Source organism: Schistocerca serialis, chromosome 4 (genome assembly GCF_023864345.2).
Source record: "Schistocerca serialis cubense isolate TAMUIC-IGC-003099 chromosome 4, iqSchSeri2.2, whole genome shotgun sequence".
In the NCBI taxonomy this organism is placed as follows: domain Eukaryota; kingdom Metazoa; phylum Arthropoda; class Insecta; order Orthoptera; family Acrididae; genus Schistocerca; species Schistocerca serialis.
Window position 1 is genome coordinate 703,170,343 of NC_064641.1, and position 16,521 is coordinate 703,186,863.

The following is a 16,521-nucleotide window of genomic DNA, read 5'->3' on the forward strand; positions in this document are numbered from 1 at the left end:
AAAATAACAGATCATGAGAACATGTTCTGTTTGTAAGTTTTTCGTATAGCCAGAAAACTGGTTTGCCACATTTTCTACATGAACTAGAAGCTGAGGCCAATTATTTTCAGAAGCAGCTTCAGCAATGACTGTATTAATATTGTCAATAAGTACATAAACCAATTAATTAGCAATATCTGTAAACACTACAATACAAAAACTTTTGCCTCATAGTAGAATAAAAGGTGGAATAAACTTTCTCTTGTTAGTTCCATATTCCATGACTGGTTCGTACTATTAATTGTAATGATATGGAACAAATCGTTTTACATTCACACTACACATTCATATGTAAATATTTAAACATGCTGACAATTCACAAAGTTTTATTTATTTTCTACCCACCTTCTACACATGGCAGAAACAGGAATTTTTATACAGAATAGTACTTCTCAAGGTGGAACTTTTTACATTTGTTTTCGATCTTATCACTGCTGTCGGTCAGACTTTCTGTGCCCTTGAATAAGAGACAAAAAATTTTGTGGCAGTATTGTAAACATCTTTTTGTGCTAAACACAACCCTAATTCAGAACAGTGAATGACATTTTTTCTTCTGTTATTGTAATTACATACATCATTGTTTCTTTTGAATTGTAGTGGGTTATTTACAACAAACTTCATGAGGGAATAAATATACCGTGTTGTAGAAGAAATCAGTGTGCGTAACCCCCATAGGCAGATGTCGGCAAGGTGATTATGGGGAGCACCACTTTATTTTGACAGCATTCTTTTAAGCAATGAAGACTTTCATAACCGTCGAGTGGCCATGTTGATTTACATAACATAAGTTGACGTGTGGCGTACTTTGTGTGCACTAAAGATTAGCTGTTTTTATGTTACCAAGGTAAACATGTATGGGAGAAATCTCCATTTAATTATACTTTAATTAGACAACAATAACATAAACTTATCAGAGTATAGTTAAACAATAATAAAATAAACTTGCATTTTCTTGCTCAGTTGCCATGTACAAGTGTTACCCCACAGCAATGACCCCCTCGGAGCATTAAACAGCCTAGTTCCATTAGCTCCCTGCCAAACATTTAATAACTATGTCTTAGAGAACAGCTTCATTGTGAGATTGTGCTGCTAGCTCAGAATCTGGGTCATTTTCTCGCTTGGATAGTAAATTTTTTCTCACCGCTATTATTTTATATTACTGCTGCTCATTTAGATGTATTACAGTACCATTTATTGCTGTGTTAGCTGAAGCAATGATGAAGGAATAGGTACAGACTCGCAGTTGTAAAAATAGTGGAATGGTACAAGACAGTGTTACTTGTCATTGGCACGCACTTTATACATATGCGCACCCACTCATGGGTTAAAGGTGAATTACCCAAAACATTAATCCATATGAAAATACACAGAATACTGTAACTTACTGATTTGTCTCTCCCAAAAATTTGCAGCATTTCAGAGTGCTAATACGACTGAACTAAGTTATGACAGGTGTTCAAAAGAAAAGACGCCCACAAAACGGTGGGTATAAATGAAGTCTTTAGTCAAAAGTAATCACTAGAGGCTTGAGCACAATTATCCTACTGCTTCATCTAGGCCATTACACTTTGTGTGACCTTGGAGATGTGTAGAGACTCATTATCGTGGAACAGAATCACTTTCTCCACGAGCTCAGGATGTTTGCTCTTGATGGACTGGCATAGGCTATGGAGTGTCTCTCAGTAGACATTACTGTTAATGGTTTTTCTGTGTTCAAGGAATTCAATAGGTATTGTATCTCAAAAATTGAAAAAGATGATGAGCATCACCTTGCCTGCTGAAGGCACAGCTCTGAATTTCTTAGGGGAGGTGACAACACATGCTTCCATTGTATGCTGTCCTGCTTTGTCTCTGGCTTGAAACAACAGCACCAGCTCGTATGTCCAGCAGCAGTCCGCTCCAAGAAAGCGATATCTTGAAGATACTGGAACAAGTGTTGCATTTGTGGTTTGCTGAACTGTTTTGGAATCCATTGCACCTTCACATTCCGGTAATGCAACTTGTGCACAGTTGCCCACACTGTTCAAACACTGGCCCCCACCACCTCTATCAGCATTCGTATTGTGACACACTGATCACTTCTTACCAGGTCATGCACCTTGACAATGAGTTCAGCCATAGTTCGCCTGGCCTAGTGCCTAGTGTTGCGTCCTCATCACAAAAATCACAAAAATGGGCACTCCTTTTTCTCACTGGTATGTTGGACGCACAGGCTCACATGTACACAACCACCATCTGGCTACGAATATTGGTTGGTTTAACCCCTTCTGCAGTCAGAAATCTGATAACATCTTGCTGCTACTCAGTCGTTAAATTGAATTTTGCAGTGTGACCCATGGTGTCATCACACGCACTGCTGCATCAAATGGATGGAACATACAACTGCCTTGTTCTTTCCTGCACCATGTGCCCGAGCATGTACACAACTGTGCCGAAAGTGACAACTCATGTCCCTAGATGTCTCACTATGTTGTCCCAAAGTGGTGTATACAAATTTCAGTAGGTTTGGATGTTACAGCATCTCATACCTTTTCATTCGAACACTCGTTATACTTTGGGAGCTCTAGAATGTGTTTTTTCGTCTAAATTCTCATTATCCTGGATGCCTAAAAATTTTGAAGGTCCCATCCTAGTTACTATTTCCTTGCTCTTATCATTGGTGTAGTACCTCTAAATGTGCAGAACTTAAAATGTTGTGCCTTTTCAAATTGATAGTGGGGCCATTTGCAGAAAACCATTCAATAATACTTCTGAGAACAGTATTTACCTGTTGTTATCTTGTTGCATATATATTTGGATTGGTTACAGTGCTAGTGTTATCTGCAGAAAGAACTACTTGTATATTAGACAGGTAGTAATTTACATAATAGGGAAACAATAATGGACTTAAGATTGGGACTAGTGAAACCCCCTATGTGGTTTCTCCCTGGTCAGATGAATCTCCTCTATTTACATTGGTTGAATCATTAAATATAGCTTTTTGCCTTCTTTTGATTATGTATAATTATCCTTTGGTTGGCTGAATTCTATAAAACCTCAATTTATTTAGGAGAAAATTGTGATTCACACTGTCAAATGCCTTAGGTCATAGAAAATACCAACCAATGCTGTTTTGTTATTGAATGCCTGTAAAATTTGAGGAGTGAACTTCCAGATAGCATTTTCAGCAGAGAACTCTTCTTTAATCCAAACTGTGACTTGCTGAGGATGTTACTATTGCTCAGGTGGGATACTATTCTAGAATTCATCTCCTCAAATATTTTGGAAAATGTCAGTAATGAAACTGTCGGCAGTTATTGATATCTGTATTACCTTCCTTATAGAGTTGTTTACAAATTATATTCAATCCCTCTGAAAAAATGTCCTGATTTAGTTATAGATTATGCATTTTAGAAGAGACTGCACTATTTTATGGGAGATGAAGGTAGCTTTTCTTTCAAAATGAAATTTTCTTAATTTTAGAATGAGATGGGACCTGGATAAACTAAAAGAACCAGAGGTTGTACAGAGATTCAGGGAGAGCATAAGGGAGCAATTGACAGGAATGGGGGAAATAAATACAGTAGAAGAAGAATGGGTAGCTTTGAGGGATGAAGTAGTGAAGGCAGCAGAGGATCAAGTAGGTAAAAAGACGAGGGCTAGTAGAAATCCTTGGGTAACAGAAGAAATATTGAATTTAATTGATGAAAGGAGAAAATATAAAAATGCAGTAAGTGAAACAGGCAAAAAGGAATACAAACGTCTCAAAAATGAGATCGACAGGAAGTGCAAAATGGCTAAGCAGGGATGGCTAGAGGACAAATGTAAGGATGTAGAGGCCTATCTCACTAGGGGTAAGATAGATACCGCCTACAGGAAAATTAAAGAGACCTTTGGAGATAAGAGAACGACTTGTATGAATATCAAGAGCTCAGATGGAAACCCAGTGCTAAGCAAAGAAGGGAAAGCAGAAAGGTGGAAGGAGTATATAGAGAGTCTATACAAGGGCGATGTACTTGAGGACAATATTATGGAAATGGAAGAGGATATAGATGAAGATGAAATGGGAGATACGATACTGCGTGAAGAGTTTGACAGAGCACTGAAAGACCTGAGTCGAAACAAGGCCCCCGGAGTAGACAATATTCCATTGGAACTACTGACGGCCGTGGGAGAGCCAGTCCTGACAAAACTCTACCATCTGGTGAGCATGATGTATGAAACAGGCGAAATACCCTCAGACTTCAAGAAGAATATAATAATTCCAATCCCAAAGAAAGCAGGTGTTGACAGATGTGAAAATTACCGAACTATCAGCTTAATAAGTCACAGCTGCAAAATACTAACACGAATTCTTTACAGACGAATGGAAAAACTAGTAGAAGCCAACCTCGGGGAAGATCAGTTTGGATTCCGTAGAAACACTGGAACACGTGAGGCAATACTGACCTTACGACTTATCTTAGAAGAAAGATTAAGGAAAGGCAAACCTACGTTTCTAGCATTTGTAGACTTAGAGAAAGCTTTTGACAATGTTGACTGGAATACTCTCTTTCAAATTCTAAAGGTGGCAGGGGTAAAATACAGGGAGCGAAAGGCTATTTACAATTTGTACAGAAACCAGATGGCAGTTATAAGAGTCGAGGGACATGAAAGGGAAGCAGTGGTTGGGAAGGGAGTAAGACAGGGTTGTAGCCTCTCCCCGATGTTGTTCAATCTGTATATTGAGCAAGCAGTAAAGGAAACAAAAGAAAAATTCGGAGTAGGTATTAAAATTCATGGAGAAGAAATAAAAACTTTGAGGTTCGCCGATGACATTGTAATTCTGTCAGAGACAGCAAAGGACTTGGAAGAGCAGTTGAATGGAATGGACAGTGTCTTGAAAGGAGGATATAAGATGAACATCAACAAAAGCAAAACAAGGATAATGGAATGTAGCCTAATTAAGTCGGGTGATGCTGAGGGAATTAGATTAGGAAATGAGGCACTTAAAGTTGTAAAGGAGTTTTGCTATTTGGGGAGCAAAATAACTGATGATGGTCGAAGTAGAGAAGATATAAAATGTAGACTGGCAATGGCAAGGAAAGCGTTTCTGAAGAAGAGAAATTTGTTAACATCCAGTATTGATTTAAGTGTCAGGAAGTCATTTCTGAAAGTATTCGTATGGAGTGTAGCCATGTATGGAAGTGAAACATGGACGATAAATAGTTTAGACAAGAAGAGAATAGAAGCTTTCGAAATGTGGTGCTACAGAAGAATGCTGAAGATTAGATGGGTAGATCATGTAACTAATGAGGAAGTATTGAATAGGATTGGGGAGAAGAGAAGTTTGTGGCACAATTTGACCAGAAGAAGGGATCGGTTGGTAGGGCATGTTCTGAGGCATCAAGGGATCACCAATTTAGTATTGGAGGGCAGCATGGAGGGTAAAAATCGTAGAGGGAGACCACGAGATGAATACACTAAGCAGATTCAGAAGGATGTAGGTTGCAGTAGGTACTGGGAGATGAAAAAGCTTGCACAGGATAGAGTAGCATGGAGAGCTGCATCAAACCAGTCTCAGGACTGAAGACCACAACAACAACAACAGAATGAGAAGTGGGCAAGACATAAATATGATTTCTATCTTGAATTGCCTGTTCTTAAATTTTCTACTACTTTTAAGAATTGAATATTGCTTTTTCAACAAACTGCTTGGATTTCTCTCCCGAGTTGCTTGTTCTTAAAATTCCTACTACTTTTAAGAAATGAATATTAAACAGGGCCGCTACGTGTGACTTTTCATTTATAGCCCTTCAGTTTGTCAACAGTGATGTTATCCTATTCTCTGGCCTGTTGTCCTTTCTTTCATTTTACTATTTTCATTATTGATTTAAATTTGTTGTTGAAATACTGGTTTCTGACATAATATGCATGCTCTTAGTTTTTAAAAAACTTTTTGTAGTAATTTTGGGTGGTTTTGCAACTACTAGGATTTTACTTGTTCTTGACAATAGGCAGATTCATATTTTCCCTTCAAAAGATACTTTAAACCTTCTAGTGATCCATGATCTTTTTTACATGGGTGATTTGTTTATGAGAACAACTATTTTCAGATAATGATATGAATTTATCGTAAACAAAATTAAATTTTATGTCGGCATTTGGTTTATTATATGGGATCACAATTATTGAACTATGTGAAAAAAAGTAAGTTACTAAAAACTGTGGGGTCCACACAATTTATTCAACATGTAAACGTCGTCATAAATATTCGAATTTAGGTAATGGCACGTTCGCTATGCTGGCCATCATTGGCGATCATGCGGCGCAGACGGATAGCGAAATTCTGCATGATCTGCTGAAGTGTTGGAACATCAATGTTGTCCAGGCTGTTTTCAGCTCAGCAATGGTTTTGGGATTATTGCTGTACACCTTGTCTTTAATAAAGCCCCACAAAAATAAGTTGCATATGTTCTTCAGATCCGGAGAATATGGCGGCCAATCAAGGCCCATGCCAGTGGCCTTTGGGTACCCCAGGACCAGAATGTGGTTCCCAAAGTGCTCTTCCAGGGCATCCAACACTCTCCTCCTTCGATGGGGTTGAGCTACACCTTGCATGAACCACATCTTGTCAAAATCAGGGTCACTTTGAAGAATTGGGATGAAATCATCTTCCAAAAGTTTTATGTACCGTTTGGTAGACACCATACCATCAATGAATATCACACCAATTATTCCATGACTGGACATTGCACATCACACAGTCACCCATTGAGGGTTAAGAGGCTTCTTGCTCGCAAAATGCTGTTTGTCAATCCCCCAAATGAGCCAATTTTGCTTATTGACGAACCCATCCAAATGATAGTGAGCTTCATTTCTAAACCAAACCTTGAATGTGCATACTAATTCCTGTCATGCCACATGATCAAACATGAAGTTTGGATGTCCTAACACAAACTGTTCAGAAATTATGATGATTTAATTTCATATAGTTTAATTATTGTCGACTTGTAAATATGATCCCAGATTATCTCTTGTAAACTTCTCCTTCTTGTGAGTTTCATACACCATGTGGTGTCTCTTGCACCTAGGTTTTCATAACCTATCTTGCCAATCTTCGTCGTACATAGCTCTATTCTGCATTGCATGCCTCACTCCAGTTTCCCAGTTTAGTTTGGGTCTTCCTCTCCTTCTGTATCATGGAGATTTCCAGTGCTAATTTTAGGAGGTCATATTTCCTTTGGTGGTCTCCTAACAAGGAAACATCACCAACTGAACCTCATATTTTAAGGAGAAAAACGCACACGTCAAGATACCAGCCCCAGCAATCGATCTCGCACAAAAATTTGGTTCATAATTCTGAAAGTATGCAGTTATGGCTGACTGAGTGTACAGCTTTTAAATTTCACACTCACCAGTTGTTTGCCACTCACTCAAGCCCAATGCAGCCACCTAAGCCCAAGTGTGAAATGCTCTACAGCAGAGCGAGCAAGAGGTTCATGTTCATATGTCAATGAACAAACAAGTGATAGTGTGTTGTTCATAGGCATCGTGGTGTGCAGTTTCCAACAATTACATTGAGATGATAAAAGTCGTGGGATGCACCCTAATATCGACTCGGACCTCCTTTTGTCCAACATAATGCTGCGACTTGATGTGGCATGGACTCAACAAGTCAATGAAAATCCTCTGCAGAGATATTGAGGCATGCTGCCTCTATAGCTATCCATACTTGCAAAAGTGTTGCCGGTGCAGGATTTTGTGTATGACTGACCTCTCAATCATGTCTCATAAATGTTTGATGGGTGGCCAGATCATTTGTTCAAACCGTACAGAATATTTTTCAAACCAGTCATAAAGAATTGTGGACTGGTGACATGGTGTATTGTTATCCAAAAGAATTCCATCATTATTTGGGAACACAAAGTCCATGAATGAATGACTGCAGATCATCTACAAGTAGCTGAACATAACCATTTCGAGTCAATGATCAGTTCAGTTGGACCAGAGGACCCAGTCCATTCCATGTAAACACAGCCCACATCATTATGGGCCACCACCAGCTTGCAGAGTGCCTTTTCGACAACTTTGGTCCAAGGTTTCTTGGAATCTACACTATACTCGACCCTGCCATCGGCTCTTACCAACTGAAATTGGGACTCATCTGACCATGCCACGATTTTCCAGTCGTATAGGTACCAACCGGTATGGTCATGAGCCCAGGAGAGGCGCTGCAGGCGATGTTGTGCAGTAGGCAAAGGCATCAATCATCTGCTATCATAGCCCATTAATGCCAAATTTCGCCGCACTGTCCAAACAGGTACATTTGTTGGATGTACCAAATTGGTTTCTGCAGTTATTTCACACAGTGTTCCTTGTCTGTTAAGCACTTACAACTGTACATAAACTCCACTGCTCTTGGTTGTTAAGTCAAGGCTGTCGGCCACTACATTGTCCATGGAGAGAAGTAATGTCCGAAATTTGGTATTCTCCACACACTTTTTACACTGGATCTTGGCATATTGAATTCTCTAATGCTTTCCAAAATGGAACGTCCCATGTACTTAGCTCCAACTACCATTCTGCCTTCAGTCTGTTAATTCCCATTGTATGGCCATAATCACGTTGAAATCTTTTCACATAAATCACATGATTACAAATGACAAGTGCTCCAATGTACAGCCATTTTGTACCTTGTGTATGCGTTACTACAGCCATATGTATATGTGGATATCGCTATCCCATGACTTTCGTCACCTCAGTATAGTTGGTGCCAGAGGTCTCTCTACTTTGAACACTTATGTTGTGTTTTGCAAGTGAAGTTCAAATTAACAAAATGAATGAGTGCATCATTAAAGAAGTAGCATAGTACTATTAAATTATTAACATCACTGTTGTGAATTATTATCTTTGGATGGGAAATCTGACACTGTTAAAGAGAAGTACATTTGCAGGAGATGCAATATTCTTCAATGTGATTGACACGATTAAATTGTACATCAAAAATCATCAACTCTTTCAAAATTATTCTTTGGTTTCTTAGGTTTATTCAGTTTGATTTTCAGGCAAAGTAATATTGAATGTGCATGTGTGTGAGTTGGCATATTAGGTACTATTTTCCTGTAAAACAATGTGTTTGTGAACAAGATTTCAAAACACATTCAGCAGAAGTGACCCACTCTCCCCTCATCTTCCCTTGCCATTAACATCCCATTAATAGGAGGGCTCTGGTTGACACTCTGCTGTACATTACTTCACACTCGGCTGTACATTACTTCACACTCGGCTAATTAAGAGGCTGCAGTGGGATGGAGTGAATAACAAACATCCTGTATTCATCAAATTTAAAAGCTGCACAGTCAGAAAGTCATAACTGGCCAAATTTTCACACAGTATCCATTGCTAGGATTGATATACCGTGAGTGTGCTTTTTTCTCGTTGTTGTTGTTGTTGTGGTCTTCAGTCCTGAGACTGGTTTGATGCAGCTCTCCATGCTACTCTATCCTGTGCAAGCTTCTTCATCTCCCAGTACCTACTGCAACCTACATCCTTCTGAATCTGCTTAGTGTATTCATCTCTTGGTCTCCCCCTATGATTTTTACCCTCCACCCCGCCCTCAAATACTAAATTGGTGATCTCTTGATGCCTCAGAACATATCCTACCAACCGATCCCTTCTTCTGGTCAAGTTGTGCCACAAACTTCTCTTCTCCCCAATCCTATTCAATACTTCCTCATTAGTTATGTGATCTACCCATCTAATCTTCAGCATTCTTCTGTAGCACCACATTTCAAAAGCTTCTATTCTCTTCTTGTCCAAACTATTTACCGTCCATGTTTCACTTCCATACATGGCTACACTCCATACAAATACTTTCAGAAATAACTTCCTGACACTTAAATCTATACTCGATGTTAACAAATTTCTCTTCTTCAGAAACGCTTTCCTTGCCATTGCCAGTCTACATTTTATATCCTCTCTACTTCGTCCATCATCAGTTATTTTGCTCCCCAAATAGCAAATCTCCTTCACTACTTTAAGTGTCTCATTTCCTAATCTAATTCCCTCAGCATCACCCGACTTAGACTACATTCCATTATCCTCGTTTTGCTTTTGTTGATGTTCATCTTATATCCTCCCTTCAAGACACCATCCATTCCGTTGAACTGCTCTTCCAAGTCCTTTGCTGTCTCTGACAGAATTACAATGTCATCGGCGAACCTCAAATTTTTTATTTCTTCTCCATGGATTTTAATACCTACTCCAAATTTTTCTTTTGTTTCCTTTACTGCTTGCTCAAGATACAGATTGAATAACATCGGGGAGAGGCTACAACCCTGTCTTACTCCCTTCCCAACCACTGCTTCCCTTTCATGCCCCTCAACTCTTATAACTGCCATCTGGTTTCTGTACAAGTTGTAAATAGCCTTTCGCTCCCTGTATTTTACCCCTGCCACCTTTAGAATTTGAAAGAGAGTATTCCAGTCAACATTGTCAAAAGCTTTCTCTAAGTCTACAAAATCTAGAAACGTAGGTTTGCCGTTCCTTAATCTTTCTTCTAAGATAAGTCGTAAGGTCAGTATTGCCTCACGTGTTCCAGTATTTCTACGGAATCCAAACTGATCTTCCCCGAGGTCAGCTTCTACTAGTTTTTCCATTCGTCTGTAAAGAATTCGTGTTAGTACTTTGCAGCTGTGGCTTATTAAACTGATTGTTCGGTAATTTTCACATCTGTCAAAACCTGCTTTCTTTGGGATTGGAATTATTATATTCTTCTTGAAGTCTGAGGGTATTTCGCCTGTTTCATACATCTTGCTCACCAGATGGTAGAGTTTTGTCAGGACTGGCTCTCCCAAGGCCGTCAGTAGTTCCAATGGAATGTTGTCTACTCCGGGGGCCTTGTTTCGACTCAGGTCCTTCAGTGCTCTGTCAAACTCTTCACGCAGTATCGTATCTCCCATTTCTTCTTCATCTACATCCTCTTCCATTTCCATAATATTGTCCTCAAGTGCATCGCCCTTGTATAGACCCTCTATATACTCCTTCCACCTTTCTGCTTTCCCTTCTTTGCTTAGAACTGGGTTTCCATCTGAGCTCTTGATGTTCATACATGTGGTTCTCTTATCTCCAAAGGTCTCTTTAATTTTCCTGTAGGCAGTATCTATCTTACCCCTAGTGAGATAAGCCTCTACATCCTTACATTTGTCCTCAGCTTCTACTAGTTTTTCCATTCGTCTGTAAAGAATTCGTGTTAGTACTTTGCAGCTGTGGCTTATTAAACTGTCATTATTTAAAATTTTACTGGTAAATATGTGTGATATATCTTAAAGTGTAACACATGCAAAAAAGACTAATATTACATGTGGAAGCTTAGCTTTTCTTGTAGCTTATTAATCTTCAAGACCAATGATGGAGGCGATCAACAAAAGCCTGTGATTTTATCCGAATTTGATGTGGCAAATAAGCCAAGAACTTTTTACTCTCTGCAGCTTAGCCATTTTGCACTTCCTGTCGATCTCATTTTTGAGACGTTTGTATTCCTTTTTGCCTGCTTCATTTACTGCATTTTTATATTTTCTCCTTTCATCAATTAAATTCAATATTTCTTCTGTTACCCAAGGATTTCTGCTAACCCTCTTCTTTTTACCTACTTGATCGTCTGCTGCCTTCACTACTTCATCCCTCAGAGCTACCCATTCTTCTTCTACTGTATTTCTTTCCCCCATTCCTTTCAATTGTTCCCTTATGCTCTCCCTGAAACTCTGTACAACCTCTGGTTCTTTCAGTTTATCCAGGTCTCATCTCCTTAACAGCATCTCCTTAAATTCCCACCTTTTTGCAGTTTCTTCAGTTTTAATCTACAGGTCATAACCAATAGATTGTGGTCAGAGTCCACATCTGCCCCTGGAAATGTCTTACAATTTAAAACCTGGTTCCTAAATCTATGTCTTACCATTACATAATCTATCTGATACCTTTTAGTATCTCCAGGGTTCTTCCATGTATACAACCTTCTATCATGATTCTTAAACCAAGTGTTAGCTATGATTAAGTTGTGCTCTGTGCAAAATTCTATCAGGCGGCTTCCTCTTTCATTTCTTAGCCCCAATCCATATTCACCTACTACGTTTCCTTCTCTCCCTTTTCCTACACTCGAATTCCAGTCACCCATGACTATTAAATTTTCGTCTCCCTTCACTATCTGAATAATTTCTTTTATTTCATCATACATTTCTTCAATTTCTTCGTCATCTGCAGAGCTAGTTGGCATATAAACTTGTACTACTGTAGTAGGTGTGGGCTTCGTATCTATCTTGGCCACAATAATGCGTTCACTATGCTGTTTGTAGTAGCTTACCCGAATTCTTATTTTCCTATTCATTATTAAACCTACTCCTGCATTACCCCTATTTGACTTTGTATTTATAACTCTGTAGTCACCTGACCAGAAGTCTTGTTCCTCCTGCCACCGAACTTCACTAATTCCCACAATATCTAACTTTAACCTATCCATTTCCCTTTTTAAATTTTCTAACCTACCTGCCCGATTAAGGGATCTGACATTCCACGCTCCGATCCGTAGAACGCCAGTTTTCTTTCTCCTGATAACGACATCCTCTTGAGTAGTCCCCGCCCGGAGATCCAAATGGGGGACTATTTTACCTCCGGAATATTTTACCCAAGAGGACACCATCATCATTTAATCATACAGTAAAGCTGCATGCCCTCGGGAAAAATTACGACCGTAGTTTCCCCTTGCTTTCAGCCGTTCACAGTACCAGCACAGCAAGGCCGTTTTGGTTATTGTTACAAGGCCAGATCAGTCAATCATCCAGACTGTTGCCCTTGCAACTACTGAAAAGGCTGCTGCCCCTCTTCAGGAACCACACGTTTGTCTGGCCTCTCAACAGATACCCCTCCGTTGTGGTTGTACCTACGGTACGGCTATCTGTATCGCTGAGGCACGCAAGCCTCCCCACCAACGGCAAGGTCCATGGTTCATGGGGGGGGGGGGTCCATGGTTCATGTTAAGTTGGTGATGTTTCCTTGTAAGGTAACCATACCATGTTGGCAGTTCATTTTCAATATCTTTGATAACTCCCTTCTGTCCTTGTAACATTTCTTGTAAAATATTGTTCAATTTCTGCTGAGTAATATCTGTACAGTAAGGGAGTATCTTATTTATCCTAACTAACTGTGCATTGTGATAAGACAGAACATTTGTTACTTTATGTATGGTTCTTTTCATGCTTTGAGCTACATCAAAGAAAACATTATCAGAGTCCTAGTTTCTTTACACGCTGTGTTGGAAAATTAATTTCTGAATCCAATTGTTGGACCAAATAAATTTTCCAAATCATTTTACCTATCAGATTTCTTTACAAAATGTGTACTGAAATCACAACAGACTAAGAACAGCTTGTTGCTGTCTGGCGCAGAGCATAGTAAGAAATCCGTAAGCCTCAAAAAGAGTTTAAAATTTCCTATGATGGATCTGTATACAGTTACAATTAAAAGTTAACTATTTTCATTATTAATTCACAAGCACAAACTTCTGTGCGCTTATTCGTAATAAATCTACTTGTTTCAATGGTTTTGAACTTTTGTTCTGTCTTAATATATGTGACAACTCTTCCTTTTCCTCAAGTTAGTTCTACACCAGTAAAACGCTACTCAATAAGAGTTAGAGTTGACTGTTTCTTGGAGTATCAACTGCTAAGAAAAATTGATGTAGTGTTGTACTGCACTTAAAAATTAGCTTCACGTTCAATACATCCTTTCCCCATTTCAAATTTTATTATTAACAGTCAGAAACAGGTGACACAGACATATATTTTTGAGGAAAAATAAAATGAATGATTTGAGATTTTAAAAAACATGAATAAATAAAAACTTGAGATTTTTGGAAAATTAATCTTACAGTATTGTTGTTACATATCAAAGTGAAGCACAGCTTTAAAAAGGCACCAGTTACCTGTAGCTGTAGTATTTTAGGAGCTATACTCCAATTAACTCTTCAAAATGTTTGGAAAATCTGACAAGTATTTCTCAAAAACATTGGCATGCTCAAAAGCTCTTCAAATTTGCAGTATTTTTTAACTATATGGGTGCACCAAACAAAAATTTAGAGAAATGTAAGACAAAAAGTTCTAAAAATTAGGCAGAATTGGTTGATTGCTATGGAGTGATCCAGATGTAAACGAGTGTAGATATTGGGAAGATGGTCCGTATCTAGAATGGTGCGATGTACTGCAGCTAACAAGTTCTTGATTTGAATTGAAGTGTTGAATGTTGGAGACATTGGTCAGAACGCTAGGTTTTTCACTGTGGAAGAGTTTGAGAGTCTGAAATCCCAGAATTAGCTGTCCATGTTTACCAATTGGCCTGTTTAAGCTTTCCTTACACTGTGAAATAATTGTAGTTAGTTGTTGCAACAATGTTGCAGGTGCATTTAGATGCATGGAAACTGTCAGCATGTATGTTGTCCAACACTGGCTGTATCAGATTGATTCTTATACAATACCTCTTTTTTTTATTTAGAAGTGCTACCTGTTTCGGAGTAATTAGCTGATATTCCTCTGCTTCTTTCCAGAGCGATTCTGTTCAGTACTTCTTTGATAATTTGGAGAGGATAGCAAGAATGGTGAGTAAACTGGCCATTTACAGAGAACAATAAAGTCTTTGAAATTGGCATTTTGTCACTTAGAGGAAAATAATTGCAGAATTTGTTATTTAAGAAACAATACCATGTTAGAAAGCAGTTCTAAAGTCAAGGCCTTCATTAATAAGTATGAATAGCATTTCACTATATGATGTGTACACTGGGAAATAAATTGTGGCTCACTTGACAGTAAAATGAGAAAGTGAAGAGTTGTTTTGAGAGTCGTTGACAGCTGTCAGTCAGTACCCAGTCATCAGTTCTCAGCAGACCTGGCTATGATGTGTTTCGTGACAGTGTCCTTGCATAAAAAGTTCCTGCTTTACTTGTTTCCTCAAATTTGGATAAAATATCAAGGATTCTTGGAGTATTTTGAAGAACAAGCATTGAAAAAATGCTCCCTTCTGTCCATCCTGTTTTTTTTTTTTTTTTTTTTAGATATGTTTATAAAACATTTTTAATTTGATCACATGGCAGTGAGGTGCTGCAGCAGTTCATTGACTATTTGAATGATATAAATCATAAGATTTACAATGAAGGTGGAAAACGGTGGAAAGTGACTTTCCTAGGTGTGCTAATCGAACAAAAAGCTGATGGACAATTTGGCATTCTGCATAGAGAAAACTGTTGCATATAGACCTGTATCTCAATGAGTGTACCTTCCATCATCCAATTCAAAAGAGAGCTAGCTATGCTGCATAGCTTAGGCAGGATTATTTCAGACTAGGACCATATCGGCTCAAGATTAACCATATGACAACAGTGTTCAGAAGGAACGGTATTCTGCCATTTATATTAGGTCAGTGCTGTCGAGGAAACAGGCATGACACCTTTCAAACAAGCCGAGAAGACCAGCATGTACCACAGTTTCCATTCAGTGGCACAACAGCTACTAAGATAGATAGAGTTCTAAACAGCCAAGAAACTTAAAGAAATATTGCGACCCGTTGGAGATAATCTCGACCTGAGAGTGCCAGAAATTTGTAATAGTCCTTCCAGTTGTGGCAAAAGTTACTGTGCCTCTCTATAGGGACTATTAACCATTGCTGTGTCACCTTAAATACAGGTATTTGGAAAAAATCTGTGGTGACCAATCACAGCCAGTTAAATAAACACAAAATTTGGTTCGAACGAATAAGAATACTTTCTCATGAATTTAACTACTGGGACTCTGTGGTCAGGGCAGCAGTTAAAATTAGACTTTGTGAAAACAACGTAGGTAGAGGTACTTGCTGTTCACTTAGCAATGCATGGAAGCTTGCAGTTGATAAAGGAAAAGCAAAGAGGAAGTCTACCAGTTGTTGTCATGGATGGTGCTGCAAGCAATTTATGGACGTAGAGAGGCCCGCTTCCATATGTACTATCTCCATGTTGTTGTTATGACGTTATCCAGCCAATCTCATGCCCTCCTCAGATTGTAAAAGTGGGAGCCTTGCCTGTTTCACTCCAGTCAAATATGTCCCTGATGATGACAATGATAATGATGGAGGCGATCAACAAAAGCCTGTGATTTTATCCGAATTTGATGTGGCAAATAAGCCAAGAACTTTTTACTCTCTGCAGCTCCTCCGGCATTTTGTTATAGTCTACAGATGTTGCATCCTCCCTATAGACAAAAGCATCATCTGTGAACAGCCTCACAATGCTTCTGACATTGGTGTGACGCAAAATTTCATTCTTTTGCATTTTCACAGAATTTACACATAAAAACTACTTGTGTGGCGTACATAGTATTCTTCCAGCTTTATTTTCATTGTAAAGAAGTGAAATTTCGTCATTCTATGGTAAAAGCAGGCAAGTTTCCCAACTGACCGAAACCAGGAAAATTGGAAAAACCAGTTATGTGGTATTGTTTCTTTAAT

The 16,521-nt window shown here is 38.8% G+C and overlaps 1 protein-coding gene across 1 annotated transcript in view; it reads left to right on the forward strand.

Annotated features, from left to right (window-relative positions):
* LOC126473216 (guanine nucleotide-binding protein subunit alpha homolog) overlaps positions 1-16,521 on the forward strand; it is an 81,191-nt gene that overhangs the window by 27,870 nt on the left and 36,800 nt on the right. The window contains exon 2 of the mRNA XM_050100127.1: positions 14,594-14,644. Within this exon, the coding sequence (XP_049956084.1) occupies positions 14,594-14,644 (51 nt within the window). The remainder of the gene's footprint in view (positions 1-14,593; positions 14,645-16,521) is intronic.